This window comes from Balaenoptera physalus (assembly GCF_965194825.1).
Source record: "Balaenoptera physalus genome assembly, chromosome: 15".
Lineage (NCBI taxonomy): Eukaryota > Metazoa > Chordata > Mammalia > Artiodactyla > Balaenopteridae > Balaenoptera > Balaenoptera physalus.
Genome location: NC_138894.1, coordinates 10,718,898 through 10,742,428, shown reverse-complemented (window position 1 = coordinate 10,742,428; position 23,531 = coordinate 10,718,898). Strand labels below are relative to the sequence as shown.

Below are 23,531 nucleotides of genomic sequence, written 5' to 3'. Positions count from 1 at the left end.
ACCTTTGTGGTGAAAGGAACATCTGGCCGCACACCTGTTTAGACTCAAGGATGAGGGCACTGGGGGAGGGTGTCTCAGATGTGCTGCTTGGCCCCATCTTAGGGACCGACGGGACCTCTGAGGGGAACAGACTAAGGAGTCCTGGTCTGAGAAAGGCTTCCTCGGTGTCCTACAGACGTGGCCCCCGCATTCCACAGCCCCGCAAGCTGAGCTACTATAGTAAGTGGCTGGGAAGAGTCAGGGTGACTCAGGCTGTGGTGGTGAAAGGCTTACTTCAACATACTGAGTCTTCTTTTAAGCTGTGAGGACACCCACCAGCGAAAATGATCCTTGGGGGCTGCAGGGTTGGGGCAGGAGGACAGGCGTGGCTCTCTTCCGTTGCAGGGATGGAGCTCCTTCTGCAATCAAGGTGCAGCCCCGCCTTCTGCCCAACTCTCCACCACCACGCTGGGCACTAGAACCTCGTGCCAGTTTAGCAAACACTACCTGGGGCTGTGTGCTGGTGGGGGGCTCACAGCGGCACACGTAAGAGACTTTCTCATGCTCGTGCTCTCTTGAGCTGTCAGGACTGATGGAAATAAACAGCTTTAGAGCCAGAGACCTGGGTTAGAACTCATCCCCAGCACTGCCCATCTGAATGACCTTGGGCAAGTGCCCCCGATGTGAATTTCCTCATCCGTGACTTAGAGATAATGCTCCCTCCTCACAGGGTTGCTATGAGTGAATGAGGTGATATTCTCGTGAATGCATTACGTGGAGATTATACATTCATACATATATATATATATATATATATATTTTTTTTTTTTTTTTTTTTTGCCACCCGGCATGTGGAATCTTATTTCCCCCACCAGGGATCGAACCTGTGCCCCCTGCAGTGGAAGCACAGAGTCTTAACCACTGGACCACCAGGGAAGTCCCTAAACACTGGGGTTTTTTTTGGGGAGGGAGTTGTTTTTGTTTTTGTTTTGGCATTCCACAGATATTTACTGAGCACCTTTTATGTGCCAGGTACTGCTATCAGTCTGGGATACAGTGGGGAGCAAGATAGACAACATACCTGCCTTCAGTGAAGCTTCTGTTTTATGGCGAGATAGGCAATGAGCAAATGACTATATGAAATAATGTCAGGTAGCGTATGAAAGATGAAAATGCTACCCACAGTCCCTGGCACCCACACTGTTGGCACTAAATCAACATTAGTTTCTTTCCCTTCCCAAATATCTCAGCTGTAAGTCAATATAGGACTAATTTCTAGCTAAAACCCTATCTATCAAATTAACAGAATTTAGGTCTAGCATCTCCAGCCTGGTATATGGGGCTGAGGGGCAGTGGGAAGGAGTCCTGTAAGAAATGAGGATAATGATAGTACCTTCCCTGGTGAGTTGTAGGGGGGATGCAGGGAGAGAGCACAAGCAGAGCCCTTAGTGCCCAGCACATGGTAAGTCCTCAAAATGGAAGCTAGGTTGAAGGAAGAGCAGGCAGCAGAGAGGGCTTTGCTCTGTCCTTGAAGTTGACAAGAGGGATGGGATCAGCCCTCAGCTAGGTTAGGTCGCTGTTTGGTTAGGAACCAGCCGATGGGCAAAGGGGAGGGGAGAGAAGAGAGGAGGAGAGGTGTGGGTGGGCTTATGGGCAGGGACAGGCTCAAGGCTGGTCACATACAGAGACTGAAGCCGTGTGTAAGTGGTGGCTGGAATGAGACCAGTGTCTGGGGGACCACTCAACTGGCCAGCTCCCAGTGGTGAGTCCAGAGGCCTCCCTCATCCCCCTGCCTCCCCAGGGCTCATAGCAAATGTATAGGAAGGATTAACAGTCAAAGGATAGGAACTGGGGGTGGAGAGTGGGAACTGGCTGAAGGAGCCAGCAAGTTGGGTCCATCAAAGAGGGACTGAGAAACGCAGAGGCAGTGGAAGCAAGACAATCAGAGGCACTTCTGAGGGTGCTCAGCTGGGTGTGGTGGTGCTGGTAGAGAGGTGGCAGGGCAGTTCATCAGTCATCTTTCCTGAGAGTCGGGTAATGTTTACGGAGAGCCAGTCCTTACCAAGAGACGGTCTTTATTGCAAATGGCGCGGAAACAAATAGTCTGGCATTGCTTCTAGTGGCAGAAACTCTTTGAATCTAGTCTTACCACTTAAGAGGTTGATGACCCTAGGAAACTTAATCCTTCTGAGCCTCAATTTCTCCATCTTTAAGTGGAGTCCATATCCATACCTACTGTGCCAATTAGAGTTTCATGTGACTGCGAAAAAAAGCAAAAGAGCGGAACAATGATGGCTGAAACAATGGAGAGATTTATATCCCTATGGCTACGAAGCCCAGCGGAAGGTAGTCTAGGTTATACAGCTGTTCAAGGATGTCTCCAAGAAATAGGCTTCCTTTAATCTTTATGCTTCACTGTCTTTGTGTGTGACGTCCACCCTCATGGTCACAAAAGAGCTGCTCCACTTCTAGGCAGAGTGTCCACTTTCCAGGGGGCAGGGGTGAAAAGGGAGAGGATATTAGCTTTTTTTGTTAAGTCTTTGTCTTTTTATTGGCAAAAAAAATCTCTCCCTTGAGACTTCTGCTTATATCTCAATGGAGAGACCTGGCCACACCTAGCTGCAAAAAAAGTGTCAGAAGATGAGTTTCTATGTGTGTATGTGTTGTGTTTGTTTGTTTGTTTGTTTTTAACTAAGTATGTTGCTACCATAAAAAGAAAACCAGGGCTCTGAAAGTAAAAAAAGGAGAGGTAGGCAACTAGCCGTCTTTCCAAAACTCTCTCACAAGATGGTTTTGAGGATTAACTGGGATATTATGTCCCCAACAGAGTGCCCAGCACATGGAAGGACCCTAAATCAATGTCTCTTTTTTCACTCTGTGGGAGACACATTGACAATGGTCTAGAAATTACTCTTTGGGAGTAGATGCTTTGGAAGCCACATGGAGATCTGGTGGCCTCACTCTGTAGAATCCCAATAGCCAAGGTGTATTACCCATGACCCTAATACTTTAAGCGCTCAGAAGTATAGCCCAGCACTTTAAAAGCATGGACTCTGAGTGGCTTAGGTGCACTGAAATTGAGTAGTTTGGTTAGTCAAATATTTCTCCCAGATTTTTTCCCACCAAACTGTGAGCCCTCAGAGGGCAAGAGCTGAGTCATTGGTCTTCATACTCTCACTATCTGGCAGTGTTTGCTTTGTTTATTGAATTGAATTTACACCTTTCCAAGAAGTCACTCTCCGCTGTATACAGGATTACTATTTGAGAAATTCACTATCTAGAGCAAATACTAGGGATTTTCATATCTTTTTTTTTTTCTGTCTCTTCCTCTCTCTTTCCATCTCCCCTTTTCCCCTCAAAATGTATCATTTCAGCCACCCGAAATGGTTATAGAGCAGGCCAAAGGTTTTCAGAAAGTTCCTGTTTACACCATCTCCTTCTGTTACAATGATGAGATTGCAAATGGATTTTTGAAAGAGCTTGCTTCTTTGACTGGAGGAGAGTTCCATTCTTACAGTTTTGGTTACAAGGATCCCTGTCCTCCAGAGGCTGTTCAGGTAAGAGCTTAATGGGCTGAGAACAGAGTGTTGACTTATTTCAGCACTAATGGCTGGAGGCCAATGGATGAGACTTTAATTGGGAAAACAGCAACCACAAGGACAACTAAGTTGAGAAAATGAATCACTTAACAGTGAGTGTACTACAAAATGTGGTCTAAGGACCACCTGAGCTAAGGCACCTGTGACAATGCAGATTCCTGGGTCCTACTTCAGAGCTACTAAATCAGGCTCTAGGCATAGAGGCCTACGAATCTTAATATATTTTGGTTTTTTCCTATGGTTTTTATTATGGAAAGTTTCAAACAAACACAAAAGTAGAAGAGTATATGGACCATGTACGTATCAGTCAAATTTAACAATTATCAACATTTTGCCGAACTTCAGGAATCTGTATTTTTAACAAGCATCCTGGGGGTCCATACATAAAGTTTGGTAACCATTGCCTGTTTACAGACATTTGTGGGAAACTTTCAAAAAATTCAGATGTTAGGTAGTTGTCTTCTGACTTCTCAGGCTGTATAACCACGTGACACCTGATAAAGCAATCCATTCTAATGCACTAATAGGAGAAAGTAAATAAAATTCTATGCTTCAGTCTTCCAGTCTTGGCCTGATGATATGCACTTCAAGAATGCCCTTCTGTGGGCTTCCCTGGTGGCACAATGGTTAAGAATCCACCTGCCAATGCAGGGGACATGGGTTCGAGCCCTGGTTCAGGAAGATCCCCTATGCCACAGAGCAACTAATCCCGTGCACCACAGCTACTGAGCCTGTGCTCTGAAGCCCGTGAGCCACAACTACTGAGCCTGCACGCCTACAGCCCGTGTTCTGCAACAAGAGAAGCCACCGTAATGAGAAGCCCGCCTACCACAACAAAAGAGTAGCCCCCGCTCGCCACAACTAGAGAAAGCCCGCGTGCAGCAATGATGACCCAACACAGCCAAATAAATAAATAAATAAATATAAAATCCTTTTAAAAAAAAAAAAGAATGCCCTTCTAGAGAATGTGGTTTTTGTCTTACTGTCTGCTCTGAGGAGTGACAAACCAGAGTACTGATCAATGCTTACATGTGAGGAAACTACCAGAGTCTGGGGAATGAATCATCCAAAGGAATTGGAGGGAACAGTACTCTGAGCTCACACAAGGCAGAGAATACTACTTCCATCAGTTATACTGGAAAACCTCATAATCTTATGGGCATCATTAAAGAATGATCTTCCCTTAGCAGTGGGAACAACCAAACACTTCTCAAGTTCTGTATAGAAAATCTTAAATGCAAGACCTGAAAGGATCAGTCCATTTCCAAGGAACTTAACTGCATCCCTGAACAAACCCCAAGAATAATTATAGGAAAGCAAAAATATCCACCACTCAACAAAGTAAAATCGACAATTTCTGATATTCAATCAAATAGTACCAGGTATGCAAAGAAGCAGGAAAATACAGGTCCATAATGAGGAGAAAAAACAAACAAAAATTGAAACATGTAAAACTGACTCAGATGTTAGTATTAGAGCAAGAAAATAGTTATTGCAACTGTATTTGATATGTTCAAAAAGTTAGGGAGAGAAATGGAAGATACAAGTAAGACACAAATCAAACTTCTGGAGATAAAAAAGTACCATGTATGAGATAAAAAAATACATGTAATAGGATGAACAGCAGACCAGACATTGCAGAACAGAAGATTAGTAAACTGCAAGATAGCAATAGAAATATCCAAAATGTAACATAGAAAAGACAGAGAATTAAAAGCAAAAAAACAAACCAGAAAAATAGAAAACAAGGCATCAGAGAGCTGTGGAAAAATTCAAGTAGCTTAAACATATATGAAGCAATAGTGACCAGAAGTTTTACAAGTTGGATTAAAACTGTAAATCCACAGATCCAAGAAACTCAATGAATCCCAAGCACAATAAACATGAAGAAAACTACACCAAGTTACATCAGAATCAAACTTCTCAAAAACAGTGACAAAGAGAAAATTTTAAAAGAAGGTGAATTATATACAGAGGAACAAAGATAAGAATGACAGCAGATTTCTCATTAGAAACAATGCAAGTGAAAAGAGAGTGATGTGACATTTTTAAAGTACTGAAAGAAAAACAACTGTCAGTATAGAATCTATACACAGAATATATTTCAAAAAGCAAAGTTAATAAAGATATATAAAAACTGAAATAAGTCATCGATAAACCTGCAGTACAAGAAATGTTAAAGAGAGTACTATAGGTAGAAGGAAAATCATACCAGATAGAAATACAGATCTACACTAAGGAATGAAGAACAAAGGAAATGGTAACTGCATGGGTAAATATGTAAGTTTTTTTTCCTTGTTATTCAAATCTAACTATAAATAACTGGAGGGATTTCCAGTTCCAGCAGTAATGGAGTAACCCCATTCCTCCTAGGTCCTCTGTCTTACAGCTTAAAAGCCCTGGACATAACACAACAAACAAGCAAAGGAAGACTCTGAAAAGTAGAAAGAAGGAGGTGGAATGCCTGGGGACCTCAGAACTTGAGGAATGACATGGCATGAGTTCTGTGGGTTTTGTTGTTGTCTTCCATATACCCCAGATGGGGCACTGCCAAAGCCTCCAACCTGGAATCCCTAACAGGCACAGACCCAAAAATGACCCAAGAACAGCCTATTTCCCCTAGCTTAGCCAAAGACCTTTTTGGTAATACCTGCCCTACTCCAGCCATACACCAATGGGAGGACTACATCCCCTTCCCCAGGATTTCAGTGGAGCTGAACAGGGAGATGATCTTCCATACCACCCACCTGCTCCGTGGAAGGAAGTGATGGTGCTCTGATATCTCTGTCAGGTGGTATCAGTATATCTGCCCAGAGAGCTAACATTCCAGCCCCGACATGGTGGAAGCCAGTGGCAATGCTTCTCTGCTGGGGTAGTGTGAGTGGGGCTGGATGGAAAGATGATTCTCCAGACCCCACCAGGCAGAAGCAGGTGTGCTGCAAATCCTGCGCTAGGGTAGAATCAGAGGATTGAGAGGGAAGCTCTCAATCATCCATCCCGCCCGACTCCAGCAGAAGTAAGCAGTGCCCTCATTCCCCAAGCAGGGTATTGTCCAAGGCGTCCAGTGGCAAGCTGAACCACTGTCCCCCCAGGCAGCACTGAGACTTAACAAGGCACTGTGAGGTCAGGGGTGTCACTTCTATTCCTCACCACAACCTTCATGGCAGTGGGATCAGCAAGGAGCTAAGCTTCCACAAACACCCAGCATCAATGAAAATGAAAAAGTAAGTGTGGGCTGGGGATAGGTGACACTCCACTTTCCCCCATCCCTTGTGTCAGTGAGACTTGGTGGGAAGCTGCCTCCACAACACCCACCAGCATAAGATAGATGAGGTAGTGTGAAATAGGACTAACCCCACAGTGGTCCTCCCCCAGTGGAGAGCTGAGCCTCTACCTCTACCCAGCATCAACAAGGCCGAAGGAGGTGTGCTATGTGGGGCTACTCAGTGCTCTGTTAACCCCTACCCTTAGGAGCTCTGACTGTGAACAAAGTGGAGATAACTGTCCCACGAAAAGAGAGCTGAACTCCTGACTCTGGCCACTGTGATAGTTTGCCTTGATGAAAACAGCTGAAAAAAAAAAGGAATCACCAGATACACAGGTATGCCCAAACGAAAATGAACTTTAGCTATAAAAGTTCCCAAATATATAAAACATGTACCAGAAAAACAGGTTTACTGGAGTAAGTGAGAGGACTAGCCAAAGGGACACAGCCATAAGTGGCCCCCTCTGGGAAGCCTCTTTATCCCCATGGTCCTGAGACTCCACCTCTGTTCAGAGACGCCAGAGTGGGAGGGAAAAATAGGCAGGAGGGACCCAGCCCAAGCACATGGTCCACTCCAGGAAAACCCTTTATCAATGGGTCAAAGAGAAGTTCTCAATTTGCTTAGAACTGAATGAAAACAAAAATGCACATCAAACTATGTGGAACGCAGCTAAAACAGTGTTGGGAGTGAAATTTATAGCACTAAATGCTTATGTTGGAAACAAGAAAACGTATTGAATCAACAATCTGCATTCTCACCCCAAGAAACTAGAACAAGAAGAGCAAAATAAACCCAAAGCAATCAGAAGGAAGGAAACAATGAAGATAAGAGCATAAAAATCAGTGAAATTGAAAATAGTAAAACAGTAGAGAAAATCAATGAGACAAAAAGCTGTTCCTTTGAAAAAAAATTCTCTCAAGAATTCGATAAAACCTCTCAGAAGGCTGACGAAGAGAGCAGACACAAAGCACTAATATCAGGAATGAAATAAGGGACATCACAGTAGATCTCACAGTCATTAAAAGATAATAAAAGGAATACAACAAACAACTTTGCATTCATAAATTTGACAACTTAGAAAAAAAATGGACCGCTTCCACAAAATCCACCAACTACCAAAACTCAACCAAGATAAAATGGACAATGTGAATAACACTAAAATCATAAACTGAATTTATAATTTTAAAACTTCTGAAAAAGAAATACCAAGGCTCAGATGGCTCCATGGAGAATTTTACCAAACAGTTAAAAAATAATTAAACCAATTTATTTCAAGAAATAGGAGAGATCACTTCCTAATTCTCTTTATGAGACCAGTATTGCCTTGACACCAAAACCAGAAGACAGTATTAAAAAAAAAAAAAAAAAAAATCCACAGACCAATATACCAATGAACAACGATGCAAAAATCCTCAATAATATATTAGTAACCTGAATCCAGCAGTGTATAAAAGAATTATACATTATGACCAAGGGGGATTTTATTCAGATATGCAAGGCTGGTTTGACATTAGAAAATCAATCAATGTAATCCAGCATATTAACTGGCTAAAGAAGAGAAATCATATGGTCATATTATTGTGCACAAATATCCTTGACCAAATGCAACACCCTTTAATGATAAAAAGCTCACAGCAAAATAGAGGGGATCTTCCTCAACTTACATCAACTTAATACCTACGAGTAAAATCATACTTAATAGTGAAAGATTGAATAATTTCCTCCTAAGATCAAGAAAGTGGCAAAGGCATCCCCTCTCACCACTCATATTTAACATACTACTGGAAGCTCTACCCATGACAACAAGGCAAGAGAATAAACAAAAGGCATACAGATCGGAAAGGGAGAAATAGACCTGTCCCTATTTGCTCGTAACATATTGTCTACACATAAAACCCCAAGGAGCTAAAAAACAAAACAAAACTTCTAGAACTATTAAGTGAGTTCAGCAAGGCCACTGGTTACAAGATCAGCACACAAAATTCAGTCACATTTTGAGAAGTCAAAATTAAATATTCAATATTATTTACAATTGCTCCAAAGAATATGAAATACTTAGATATATATTTTAAAAATATGTACAGGATTTTTATGCTGAAAATTACAAAAGACTGAAGAAAGAAATCAAAGAAAACCTAAATAAATGGCAGGCGTATACCTTGTTCATGGATTGGATGATTGAACATATTAGAGATCTATTTGATTTATAGATTTAATTCAATTCCTGTCAAAATCCCAGAAAGGTTTTTTACAGACATGGTCAAGCTTATTCTAAAATCTATATGGCAAGTCACAGGCCCTAGAAAACCCTACAAATCTTGAAAAAGAAGAATAAAGTGGGAGAAATAATTGCAGTATTAAGTCTTACAGTGTAGCTGTGTTAATTAAGGCAGTATGGCTTTGGTGGAGAAACAGACACCTAGACCAATGGATAGAGTATAGAACCCAGAAGTATACCCACACAGTATGCCAAACTGATTTTTGACAAAGGTACAAAAGCAATTCAATGGGGGAAGGGGAGCCTTTTCAAAAAATGGTTGGAGCAATTGGATATTTGTAGACAAAATAGTGAACCTCAACCTAAACCTCACCCTTAATGCAAATATTAACTCAAAATGGATTATGGACTTAAATGTAAAACATAAAACTATAAAACTTCTGGAAAGAAATATGGAAGAAAATCTCAAGGACCTTGTGCTAGGCAAAGAATTTTTAGTCTCGAGACCGAAAGCATGATCCATAAAAGAAAAGATTGATAAATTGGACCTCATCAAAAATAAAACCTTTTGCTTTCCAGAAGGCCCTGTTAACAGGATGAAAAGACACTGGTAGTGTCTGCCGTTCCCTTGGGAGAAACTGGGTGAAGAGTACATGGGATCTCTCTGTATTATTTATTACAGCTGCATGAAATCTACAGTTATTTAATTTTAAAAAGACAATTTACTGGTAAAGCAAAAAATAATAATAAATTCAACATCTAGTGATAAACTGCTCAATAGACACAAATTACCAAAACTCTCTCAAGAAGAAATAGATAACCTGAACAGCCTTACATCTATTTAAGAAATTGAATTTGTAGTTAAAAAACCTTTATGCATAGAAGCCTCCAGGCCCAGATTGCTTCACTGCTGATTTACATCAAACATTTAAAGGAGAAAATAATATCAGTTCTACACAAAATCTTCTAGGAAAATGAAAGGAGGGAATACTTTCATATGAGGCAAGCATTAACCTGATACCAAACCCTCACAAATACAATCAGACAAGAAACTTATTGGCTAATATTACTTATGCATACAGAAGTCGAATGCATAATGACCAAGTTGGGTTTATCCCAGAAATGCAAGTTTTGTTTAACATTTGAAAATTGATATACAATTCACCAAATTAACATACTTTATTAAAAACTTTACAGTCATCTCAATTTATGCAGAAAAAGTTTTGACAAAATCCAACACACTTTTCTAATGAAAGCTCTCAGCAAAATATGAACAAAACAGACTTCCTCATTCTGATAAATGGCACTTAGGAAAAACCTACAGCTAACACCATACTCTAATAGTAAAAGATGGTACGGTTTCCCCCTCATATCAGTAAAATGACAAGGTTGTCTGCTTTCACCACTCCTATTCAACAGTGTAATGGAAATTCTAGTTAGCCCAATAAACCAGAGGACAGGAAAACCATCCAGAATGGAAAGAATGAAGTAAAACAGTCTTTATTTTCATTCAGCATGGTTATGTATGTAGAAAATCCAATGGAATATACAAAAATGCTACTGGAACTAATCATTGAATTTAGCAAGATTGTAGGATACAAGGTCAACATACAAAAATGAATTTTGTTTCTACATATTAGCAAAGAACAATAAAAATTGAAATAGAAATTATCATTTACAATAGCATCAAAAATACGAAACATGTAGGGACAAATTTGTCAAAATATGTGAAAGGGCCTGTATACTGAAAACTACAAAACATTGCTGAGGGATGTATCTTGTTTACGGGTCAGAAGACATCACAATGTTAATAAGTGCGTTCTCTCTCAATTGATCTTTAGATTCATCACAATCCCAATCAAAATCTCAGCAGGCTTTTTAAATTAAAAATTGACAAACTAATTCCATGGAAACTTTGAAAAAGAAAATCAAAGTTGGAGGACTAATACTACCTGATCTCAAGACATATAAAGCTATAGTTATCAAGACAGGGTGGTATTAGTGTAAAGATAGATATATAGATCAGCAGAACAGAATAGCAAAACCAGAAATAGACTGACACATATGTAGACAACTGATTTTCAACAAAGATGCAAAGGCAATTCAGTGGAAAAAGGATATAGTTTTTTTTCCCCCTCAAAAATGGTGTTGGAACAATTGGACAAAATAAACACAATTTCCTCCATACATCATGCCATATTCAAAAATTAATATGATACATGGATCCAAATGATACATGGATCCAAATGTAAAATCTAGGTCTTTTTCCAACTAGAGGAGAACATATGAAAAACCCTTTGAGACACTGTGTTAACCCCCAAAGAAATTTTAATAGGATATCAAAAGCATAGTCTATGTAAGAACAAACTGATAAATTTGATTTGATCAAAATTAAAAGCTTCTCTTTAAAAAACAATGCTAAGATAACGAAAAGACAAGTTGTAGACTGGGAGAAAATGTTTTCAAATTGTATATCTAATAAAGGACTAGTATCCAGAACATATAAAGATCTCTCAAAACTCAAAGAAACAAAAAATGAGCAAAAGATTTGGGCAGACACTTCATCAAAGAAGATATATGCATGGCAAACAAGATCATGAAAAGATGGTTAACATTATCCGTCATTAGGTAAATACACATTAACCATGATGAGATACCACTACACAGCTATTAGAATGGCAAAAATTAAGACAACTGACCTCATCAAGTGTTTGCAATTATATGGAGGAACTAGAACTCTCATTCATTACTGGAGGGAATGTAAACTAGTACAACCATTCTGGAAAAGTTTGATAGTTTCTTTAAAAGTTCAACATCACCAACCATATGATCCAACCATTCCATTCTTATTTATTTACCCAAGAGAAATGGAAGCAGATGTCCATACAAAGACTTGTGCACAAATGTTCACAGCTTTAGTATTTATAATAGCCCAAACTTGGAAACTCAAATGTCCATCCACAGGTGACTAAATTTTGAATTCAGTATGCAATAGAATACTACTCAGCCATAAAAATGAATGTACTACTGATTCATGCTACATCATGGGTGAATCTCAAAATAATATAAAAGTAAAGCAAGCTAGACCAAAAAAGGGGTATATACTATATGAGTCCATTTAAATAAAATTCCAGAAAATTGAAACTAATATTATATAGTGACAGAAAGGAGATGAGTAGTTGGTTGGGGGAAAAGAGGTTTTGAGGCAAAGGAAAGGTGGATTTACAATGGGAAACTAGGAGACTTTCGGGGGTAATGGATATGTTTATTATCTTCATTGCAGTGATGACTTCACAGGTGTGAATGTCGAAACTATTCAAATGGCACACTTCACGTACATTCAGTTTATTATAATATAAATGAATTATACCTCAATTGGGCTGTCTAAAAAAGGAATAATATAAGAACTACATGAAATTCTTTAGATTCTTCTTTTCCTGATACAGTTCGTTTTCTGTTAGAAATGTTTGAAATCTAAACTCTAATCTCGTAATGCATTAACTTATTTTGGCAGAATGAAGATCTGACTCTTTTAATTAAGGAAATGGAGCAGGGACGCAGTGACCTGGAGAAGGTACAAGACCTTTACTCAGAGTCCTTGGTCATGGACTGGTGGTACAACGGAGAAAAGGATGGAGACAAGTGAGTACAGCAGAGCTCCCACTTCCCCATCGCAGGGGGTCCTCTAGGATGCTCTGCTGGATCTCTTTGCCACTTCTTTCTGCAATGCTTTGTGAGATTTCTTTTAAAGAATCACATAGTATGATTATGTTAGGATTTTTGTTTAAGGAAAGGGAACTCATAATCTAGTAAATTAATAAAGATTGGCAGACTTTCCTGGTGGTGCAGTGGTTAAGAATCCGCCTGCCAATGCAGGAGACACGGGTTCGAGCACTGGTCTGAGAAGATCCCACATGCCACGGAGTAACTAAGCCCGTGCGCCACAACTACTGAGCCTGCGCTCTAGAGCCCATGAGCCACAACTACTGAGCCCGTGTGCCACAACTACTGAAGCCCACACGCCTAGAGCCCGTGCTCCGCAACAAGAGAAGCCACCGCAATGAGAAGCCCGCGCACCGCAATGAAGAGTAGCCCCCGCTCACCGCAACTAGAGAAAGCCCAGTCACAGCAACGAAGACCCAACGCAGCCAAAAATAAAAATAAATAAATAAATAAATAAATTTTTAAATATATTAAAAAAGAATAATAATGATTGGCTTAGAGAGGCCACATAGTCGTCCTTATATGTAGATTCTGAAACCCTTGCACGGGCCCTAAGGATGTCTCATCTCTACCCAGTGTGGACAGTACCCCCCACCAACCCAAGCAGTGACGGAGCAGAGCGGGAGTGCTGTCTCATGAAGGAGATCTGACTCAGGGTCAGGAGGCCAAGGTCCAGACTTCACTCTGTGTGACCTTGGTGGATCTCCATATTGTCCATTGCTATGGGTCTCAGTTTCCTCATCTTTAAAATGATGGCTGTGGTGGTAGGATTTGGGATAGATGATTCCTCAGGTCTTTTCCCATCCTATATTCTAATATGTTTATTTTGGGGAGTTTTTTGTTTGGTTGGTTGGTTGGTTGGTTGGTTTTGGGGGTTTTTTGGCCGTGCCACACGGCTTGTGGGATCTTAGTTCCCCAACCAGGGATTGAACCTGGGCCCTTGGCAGTGAGGGCGCAGAGTCCTAACCACTGGCCCGCCAGGGAATTCCCTCTAATATGTTTCTAACTAGTAGTTCTTAAATAAAGATCAAAACCACCCTAACAAACACTCAGAAAATGTGTCAAATCTTATTTAAATGATTTCACATTGTACACACATTCAAGTGTTACAGCTTCATATAAATACCCCATCAGGAGGATGTCTTTTTATTTAAAAGAGTGATAGCAAAATGGAAAGAAGTTGAAAATACATATTAATCAGGATTTCTCCTTCTTGGAAATTTATTGTCTTCCTCTTAGCAAACATTTAATATGGGCTGGGGGCAGGGCATGAGCATGGGATCAGTAAAAAGATAAATGTTATACCAGGCATCTCTTATATAATGAGATTTTACAGCATTATTTTTTTTTAAATTTGTTTGGGAAAGCTTAGATACATCTCCTAAATCTGGAGAATTTAAGCAAATAAACTAAGAAATAAATGAGCAGCACATCAGTGTCAATTATCTTCTCTATACTTTCAGCTAGTACCTTACCTGTCTTCTTCCCCTTGCTTAATCAGACTAAAAAATCTCAGGACAACATGACCAGCTATTGCTTGGAAGTTGGTTTGGTCAGTTGACTGTATCTGCTATTGATTGACTAGTTGATATATTCTTCATTTTTTATATGTATATATATTTTAGGGGCTATACAGAGCACATTCTAGAGTCATGCAGAGGAATGTTTTAATCCAGGCTTCCCACCATTACATGTTAGTAACTTTGGGCAAGCTACTTAACCTCACTGAGCCTCAATTTCCTCATCTATAAGAGGGGAATAATGGTCATTATAGGGTTGTTGGGTGGATTAAATGAGGGCATGCCTGGCACATAATAAGAGCTCTGAATTAATATAAAGAAAAGAGTAAAATGCAGTGCCTCATTCTATAGATATTATGCTTCTGTAGTTCCTTATAACATATCATTAGGAAAAGTTAATTTGCCTACCTAGCTGTGGTCGAAAACAGATTTGAGTTTTTTACCAGGTGAAATAAATGTTACAGCCTCCAAATCTCATCTCCCTTCTTTCTTTTTTCAAACATTTACTGAGTACAAATCATACGCCAGGCGAACTGGGGTGCACAGATGAATGTAAGCCTGGGCCCTTGTCACAGGATGCAGTGTGGTGGGGCATCATGGGACACTGGGCGGGTGCTCCGTGGAGATGGGCTTGGAGGGGGAGGTGAAGGAAGGAGGGCGTGCTTTACAGTGTTGGAGCAGGAGGTTGTTCTGGAAACTCCCTTCTGTGGCTGCTGTGTTCAGAGTGTCAGAGAAGGTGTGTCTGGGAAAATATTTAGGAATTTTTTGGGGATCCCTCCTGGCCCGAGATCTTCAACAGAATGGTTTGCCATGATCTGGTGCTGGCAGAGGGTTCAAGGCAGGGGTTTCCCTTCTCTGGCTTTTATAAGAGCTAGCTGTTCAACCCTTTAGTTAGAGAAAAGGGTTTTTATAATGCTTTCTGCTTTACAACAGGCTCTTTCTCGAGTTAATCCTCTCATCAGCTCCATGCTGTTAGGGCCCAGCTGATGTTTCCTGCAGTTCGTGGGTGAGGGAAGTGATGAAATTTAGAGGATTGAGCGACTGCACTTAGTCACATAGCTGGGAAGGAACAGAGCTGTGATGTGAGCCAGGGCTGGGCTCCTGTCCACTCTTCTGCGGGGGCAGAGATAAATGACTATTCTTATTTTAACCAAATACAAGGGGAGAGGCTCACTTCTTAAGCTTGCAGCATTCAACACGATTGTATTGATCTAACTCTGCCTTCTTGAGGGAAATTTTGTTTCCCCCTCCTTTTTTATTCTTTCATCTTCTTTGTCTACTTTTTTATCTAAAACAGGCATCAAAAAGAAATCTGTTCCATTGTTTCAACCCCAGAAAAATGTGCAAAATCTCACGCTGATGTCGAATCAACACGAATGTCAAAAGTACCAGAGGACCTGTCAAGTCAAAAGATTCAGAAAAAGAAAGTCCTCCACGCAGGTATCAGTGAACAAAATGGTTTGACTCTCATTACCAGTTTTCCTTCAATGCAAGAAGGTAGAATAAAGCTAAAGCCCCATAATATTTTAAAAGAAGCCTAAACCTGTGTTTTTTAAATTGAAATTTTTATCGAAGTGATTATACATTCACATGCAGTTATGAGAAATAATACAGAGAGCTCCCGTATATCTGCTCTTCACCCAGCTTCCCCCATTGGTAACCTCTTGAAAAAATAGTACAATTTTGCAACCAGGAGATCGACATTGATACAATCCACAATCTTACGCAGATTGCCCCAGTTTTACATGTGTTCATTTATGTGTGTGTGTACTTCTATATGATTTTATCATACGTGGTTTCATATTTCCACCATCACAGTCAAGATACAGAACATCTCCATCACCACAAGAATCCCTGGCATTGCTCTTTTATAACCACAGCCATCTCCCTCTGACACCCTTTCCCAACTCTTGGGAACCACTAAGTTCTCCATTTCTAAAATGTTGTCATTTCAAAAATGTTATATAAAATGGAATTATACAGCACATAACCTCTGGGTTTTGGCTTTTTTCACTCAACATATTTTCCTTGGGATTCATCCAGATTTTTGGCAGGTATCAAACAGTTAAATCCTTTTCATTACAGAGTAGTATCCTGTGATATGGATGTACCAGAGTTGGTTTAACCATTCATCTGTTGAAGGACATCTGGGTTGTTTCCAGTTTGGGGCTATCACAAATACAGCAGTTATAAACATTTTTGTATAGGTTTTATGTGAACATAATTTTTTATTTCTTTAAGATAAAGCCCAAGGGTGCCATTGCTGAGTCATATAGTATTGAATGTTTAGTTTTATAAGAAACTGCCAGACTATTTGCTGGAGTGGCTGTGCCATTTTATATTATCACAGCAAAGAATGAGTGATTCAGTTTCTCCACATTCTCGCCAGAACTTGGTATTGATTGTCACTATTTTCTATTTGAACTGTTCTGATAGGTGTGTAACGTCTCATGGTGGTTTTTACTTGCATTTCCCTAATGACTAGTGACACTGAACATCTTTTTTTGTGTTCATTTACAATATATCCTCTTCAGTGAAATAGATATCCTCTTCCATATATCCTTTTCAGTGAAATGTCTGTGCCCATGTGCTTTGCCCATTTTCTACGTGGATCGTTTGTTTTTTATTGGTGAATTTTGATAGTTCTTCATGTATTCTAGATACTAGGTCTTTATCAGATATGTCGTTTGCAAATGTTTTCTCCCAGTCTGTAGCTTGTCTTTTCATCCTCTAATTAGGATCTTTTGCCAAGCAAAAGCTTTTAATTTTGATAAGATCCAATTTATCAGTCTTTCCTTTATGGATCATGGTTTTGGTGTCAAATCTAAGAACTCTTTCCCTAACTCTAATTCCTGAAGATTAGCTTTTATGTTTTTTCCTACAAATTTTGTAGGTTTATATTTTACATTTAAGTCCATGATTCACTTGAGTTAATTTTTGTATAAGGTGTGAGTTTTAGATCAAGGTTTTTTATGTTTGTTTGTTGTTTGGCCTATAGATGTTGCTTCGGCAGCATTTGTTGAAAAGGCTATACTTACTCCATTGAATTAATTTTGCACCTTTGCCAAAGATCATCTGGGCATATCTGCGTGGGTTAAATCTAGATTGTATGTTCTGTTTCAGTGATCTATGTGTATCTCTCTCCACATAGATCACTGATCAATGTCTTCATTAATGTAGCTACATGGTAAGCTTTAATATCAGATACAGTGATTCTTCCAACTTTGTTTTTCTTTTGCAAAATTATTTTAGCTATTCTAGGGCCTGAAATTTCTGCTTAAATTTTAGAATATGTTTGTCTGTGTTTACTAAAAAACCTCTCAGATTTTGATAGGAATTGCATTAAATCTATGTAGATCAATTTGGGAACAGCTGACATCTCTACAATGTTGATTCATCCAGCCTCTGAATGTGGCATGACCCATGAACATGACCCCTGACCATGACCATGTATTTAAATCTTCTTTGATGTCTAACAAGCAGCATTTTGTAATTTTCAGCTTACACATCCTGTACATATTTTGTTAAGTATATACCTAATTATTTCATTTTAGTATTTGGAACAATTACAAATGGTATTGGTTTTTTAATGTAGGTTGCCGTATGTTCATTGTTAGTGTATCAACATGTGATTGATTTTGTGTGTTGATCCCATAATGAACAATCTTACAGAACTGACTTAATGGTGCTAGGAGTTTTTTGGGTTTTGTGGGTGTTTTTTTTTAAATTTTGGTGTGTGTGTGAACTCCTTACTGTTTTCACATATACAGTATGTTACCTGCAAATTTGGACAGTTTTATCTTCTTTTCCAGTCTTTCTGGCTTTATCTCTTTTTCTTGCCTTGTTGGCAGAAGCTAGAACTTCCAGCACTATGTTTAATAAGGGTGAGGAGTGTGGGCATCCTTGCCTTTATCCTGGTCTTAAGGGGGAAAGATATTCAATCTTTCACCAGTAAATATGATTTTAGCTGTAGGTTTATTGTAGATATTCTTTATCAAGTTGAGGAAGTTCCCCTCATTCCCAGTTTTCTGAGAGTTTTCATCATGAACTGGTACTGGATTTTGTCAAATGTTCTTTCTGTGTCAAATGATATATCATATGGTTTTTCTTCTTTAGTCTATTGATATGATGGTAGATTACATTGATTGCTTCAAATGTTGAAGCAGCCTTGTACGTCTGGAATATCTTCCACTTGGCCTTAGTGTTTATTTGCAGTGCTTTTGAATGTAACTCTTTGTATGGTTTTTGTAATGGCTTCTCTGGGTATTATAACAGCATATAAATATGACTTATAACACTTCTGGTATCAACATTTTACCACTTTTTGTGAGCGTGGGCATCTTACTTCAGTTTAGGTTTCTTTGCCTTCCCCAGTTTTAAATATCATTGTCTTGAGTATCAGGTGATGCTACAATTTTTATTTAAATCATCAAATATGATTTATAAATCTCAAGAGGAAAGGATAACCTATTGTATTTACCGTATTTTTGCTCTCTTTTGTTCTTTCTTCCTTCCTGATTCTCCAAAATTCCTTCTTTTATCATTTCCTGTCTGTTTGAGGAACTTCCTGTGTTCAGTCTTTAAAGGTAGGTCCGCTAGCCACAATTATTTTTTATTTTTTCTTTGTCTAGGAATGTTTTTATTTTCTCTTCGTTCCTGAAGGACATTTTTGCCATATTCAGAATTCGCAGTTGATTGTTCTTTCCTGTCTGTAGTTGAAAAACATAGTGCCTCTTCCTCGGGCCTCCTACTTTTTAAATGTGAAATTTGCTGTTTTTCAAACTGGTGCTTCCCTCTAGGTACTGGGTCCTTTCTCTCTGGCTTGCTTTAAAAACTTTTTCTTTGTCTCGAATTTTCAGTGTTTAACTCTAATGCATCTTGGCATGGATTTCCTTGGGTTTACTCTGTTTGGGATTTGCACAGCTTCTTGATTTGTATGTTGTATCTTTCACCAAATTGGGGACGTTTTCGTCTGTTACTTCTTCAAATGGTCTCTCAGTCCCACTTTTTTCCTCCCTGTCTTGGGACTCTGATAATATGAATGTTGGGTATTTTGCTATTATCCTACAGGTCCCTGAGGCTCTGTTCATCTTTTCTTATTGTATTTTCTCTCTGTTGTTAAAATTGGCTGAATTCTATTTTTCTGTCCCCAGAGTTCTCTGATACTGCCCTCTGCCATTTTCACTCTACCATTGAGCTCATCCAACAAGTTTTTTTTATTTCTCTTATTTTTCAGTTCTACAATTTCCACTTGGAAACTTTTTATAAATTCAATTTCTTAGCTGAGATTTTCTATTTGTTTATTTGTTTCAAGAGAAATTGTAATTAATTGCTGAAGCATGTTTCTGACAGCTTCTTTGGGATCCTTGTCAGATAATTCCAGCTTCTGATTCATCATAGTATTGGCGTCATTTGATTGTTTTTTTCTCCATCAAGGTGTGATTTTCTTGATTCCTGATATGATGGATGATTTTTTTTACAGTATCCTGAATGTTTTGTCTATTCTGTTAGGGACCCTGGATGCTGTGTAAATCTTTTATTTTAGGAAGCAGTTGTCCTGTTTAAAGTTAGCCCATAGGTCATGGCCTGCTCTTGTGGGTTGTGGTTCCAATGGTAATTTCGTTTTCACAGCCTTTGTGGTGTTATCTTGGTGCTTGGTTTCCTGGTGTCACTGGGGCTCCTACTGGTGCTGCCTGAGGGAGCAGAGGAGTATCCCAGGCCAGGATGCTAGTTGCCTCTCAGTGGAGGAAGGTTGTGGTGGCTTCCCCTGCCACACACACACTGTCTTTTGCGTGTCCCCATGTCTCTGGGCAGGAGAAGAGAGCCTCAACCCCATAGGGACCAAGAGGCATTGGCTGAAGCTTGGTCCCTCTTGCATGATCTGTCCATTTGCCCTGGTGTCTCTGTCTTAAGCCCATGGGGACAAAGAGGATTCCCATACTGGGCCACTTGTGCAGTAGCATCCCTTTTGTCAGTCCTGCCTGCCCATTCCAGTAAACGTGACTTTTGCTAGAAATGCTACTTGCCACTCATCCTGAACATTTTAATGGCCTTTTGTCATTTGTACCATTTCACTTAGATTTGGGATTGTTGCTATTGGTAGGCATCCCTGTGCTGAGTTTTTATTCTGTTTCAATTTTTAATTTAGAAGAGTGATGAAATGTGGTGACTGACTGTACAGAGCTGGGGGAGTAGTTAAATGCTTGAATCCGCTGCCAGATCAATATACTTTTACTCATTATTTGCAAAGTTTGGGAATAGTACAGTTGTTCTGTTTGGGGACTTTGGGAGCTAAATTTCATTTTCATTTGGACACACACCTGTTGTTTTTGCCCAGCGATTTTGATCAAGGTGGCCTGCCGGTGTAGTCAGGGGCAGGAGTTCAACTCTCCTGTGTGGATCATTCATCTCTTTTGCCCACAGACGTAGCTCCTGAGAAAATTTGTCCTTCTTAATTCCTGGTTACAGAGGCAACCAAAACAGGAATCACCCTGTTTGTTGCCTAGAAAAACAAATGACACATAGCACACTCCTAACTCCATGCATGGAGACCACTGGTGTTATCTTTCTGTGCAAAAGATAGACAATGCAGATTATTAGCTAATTTTCACTCTAATTGTCTAATTTCCTGTAAGAGAAGGTAAGTCCCTTCTTGTCGAAAATAGGACGCATTTCACTTATGAATACTACATAAAGCCTTGGTACTACAGAAGGCATCCAGGTCGTGAAGTACAGAACACTTTTACAATTAGTGTGGTTTCTGTGACCATATGGGAAAAGTAATCAACATGTCTTGGTACAAACTTATTATCCTCTGAAGCACACAGATTCAATGTCAGAATTTGATAAGTGTCTACTTGCTAGTTGCAAGGACCCAACAGAGGGTAGAAAATAATATAAATAATAGACAGCAACTGTGGTCAGCAGAGTTTCTAAAATGAACTACAGAGATGTCCCGCTCTAAACCCTGCAAGCTGTGAATGTGATGGGGCATCACTCCCATGATTCTGGGAGTGATAAGAGTGTTATGTGACCTCGGCCAGGTTCTCTAGGAGAGCCCAGTGTACTCGTGTGAGCCCCTGAAAGCAGGGTCTTTTACCAGCTGGTGGCAGAAGAGGAAGTCAGAGAGATTTGGGGCATGAGGGGCATCGGTGTGCCATTGTTGGCTTGAAGATAGAGGGGGCCCATGAGTAGGAATGGGGGTGCTTAAGGAGCTGAGACAGGCCCCCAGCTGACAGCCAGCAAGGAAATGGGACCTCAGTCCTGCAACTGCAAGGAAATAAATTCTGCCAACCACCTGAATGAGCTCAGAAGCAGATTTCTCTCCAAGAGGGGCAGAGTTTGAACTCAGATCAGTGGAACAAGCCATTACCGCAGCATTTACTTGGTGGCAGTACTGTCCCCCTGAGGGTTGGGAGACTGAACCTGCTTTCTTTTTAAAGGATCCAAGAATGTAGTTGCATCTCATGAAATACCTCCTTCCAGCCCACATTCCTTTAACCCTTCTCCCTGTGGTACCCACAGAACCAGCCAAAACCAGCCTGCTCAGGAGCCAGCTCTCCACCCTCAGGAGCTCAGCTTGCAGTGAGAGGAAGGACGGCCTTTCCAATTCCAGCAGCTGGAACACTCCAAGCGACAGAGGCAAGCCAGCAAGGGTCTCTATGTCAGGAAGCCCAGGGTGGTCTCCCCTCCCCAGTGTGTCTGCTCCTGAAAGAGCTGGGTAGAGGTACTTTGGGGGGAATCAAATCATTTTTCAGTGAGTCCAGATAGCTTCCTCTTCAAAGGACTCCCTTGTAAATCAGGTCGGCTTGCTTTAGTGAACTGGATTTTCTTAGGGTCAGACTTGCATATATGGTGCCTGAGTGTTTAATACACCCATGGCTCGTGTAACCGCAGCACTAGTGGTGATGCTTGCTCTCACTCCGTGGTTTGAATTTGAAAACCTAATACTTCATAGTTGGTTTATTTTCTTCCCCTCATTCACAGGCGGCGCCATCCGACAAGCCCCTCTCTGATCCATATTGTCAGCCTTTTGGGGGCTAAATGTGAGGAAAACGAGACTTTTCCACTCAATTGTTGTGACTATTGATAATATCATTATTCTTAAAATAGTAAATTTTAAGAGTAAATTTCCTAAAAGTTTAATTCCTGTAGCACTTTTCCCTATCTTTCAAAGAGGTGATAAATAATAAACGCCCAGCTAAACACACACATCCACACAAGCCCCTAAGTAGTAGGAAGCACCCGAGAGACAAATTTACACCTGTTGTTACTGAGCCATAGCTTAATCAAACCTTGTGTTCTTCAGTGCTGATCCGTGTGATGCCTTTTCCTCTGTTTCAGTTAATCTGCCCGATTTCCGGAATCTGCTACGTGCACAGTCCTTTAAGGGGCCTATCCCATGATGATTGGGATATGATTTCTTAGGCATTTAACTAGCTCACTCCCAAACATCCCTTCCTTCTACATGCTGCTAATTCAACTAGCTCATATCCCTTTTCATTTATGAATCCAAGCTTCTATAAGGATATACATTAAAACCTCCAAATAACATTTTCAATAATTTGAAAATGTGAACTTATAACTAAACAGGACCTAGTAGGGATGTTGGTTTTCTGCACAGAGCTGAGGAATTACAGAATAAACTATCAAAACCTGAAATGTTGAACAAGGCTCTCCTGTGTAATTTGGGGGAAGTCTAATGAGGACCACATTGAACAATTATTGGTTCATGGTATTCTTTTTTTTTTTTTAATTAATTAATTAATTAATTAATTTATTGGCTGTGTTGGGTCTTCATTTCTGTGCGAGGGCTTTCTCTAGTTGCGGCAAGCGGGGGCCACTCTTCATCGCTGTGCGCGGGCCTCTCACTATCACGGCCTCTCTTGTTGCGGAGCACAGACTCCAGACGCGCAGGCTCAGTAGTTGTGGCACACGGGCTTAGTTGCTCCGCGGCATGTGGGATCTTCCCAGACCAGGGCTTGAACCTGTGTCCCCTGCATTGGCAGGCAGATTCTCAACCACTGTGCCACCAGGGAAGCCCTGGTTCATGGTATTCTTACTTGACATTTTAAAAATATGTTTTCTGGAGAATGAGTTTGTCTCATCCTTTTATGGAGAGAGATCTCAATGACTATGGAGTGAGATAGATTAGCAAAGCAGTGAGAGAACCCTATTCACTCTTGCATTGGTCTTTAGTGTCCATTGCAAATGAATCTTGCCTAGA

At 40.2% G+C, this 23,531-nt stretch overlaps 1 protein-coding gene across 1 annotated transcript in view; it reads left to right on the top strand.

The window, feature by feature from the left end:
* The window catches only part of VWA3B (von Willebrand factor A domain containing 3B), a 215,020-nt gene that overhangs the window by 121,510 nt on the left and 69,979 nt on the right, over positions 1–23,531 (top strand). Inside the window, exons 14-17 of the mRNA XM_082427390.1 lie at positions 3,354–3,536; positions 12,577–12,704; positions 15,603–15,745; positions 21,830–21,946. Of these exons, the coding sequence (XP_082283516.1) occupies positions 3,354–3,536; positions 12,577–12,704; positions 15,603–15,745; positions 21,830–21,946 (571 nt within the window). The remainder of the gene's footprint in view (positions 1–3,353; positions 3,537–12,576; positions 12,705–15,602; positions 15,746–21,829; positions 21,947–23,531) is intronic.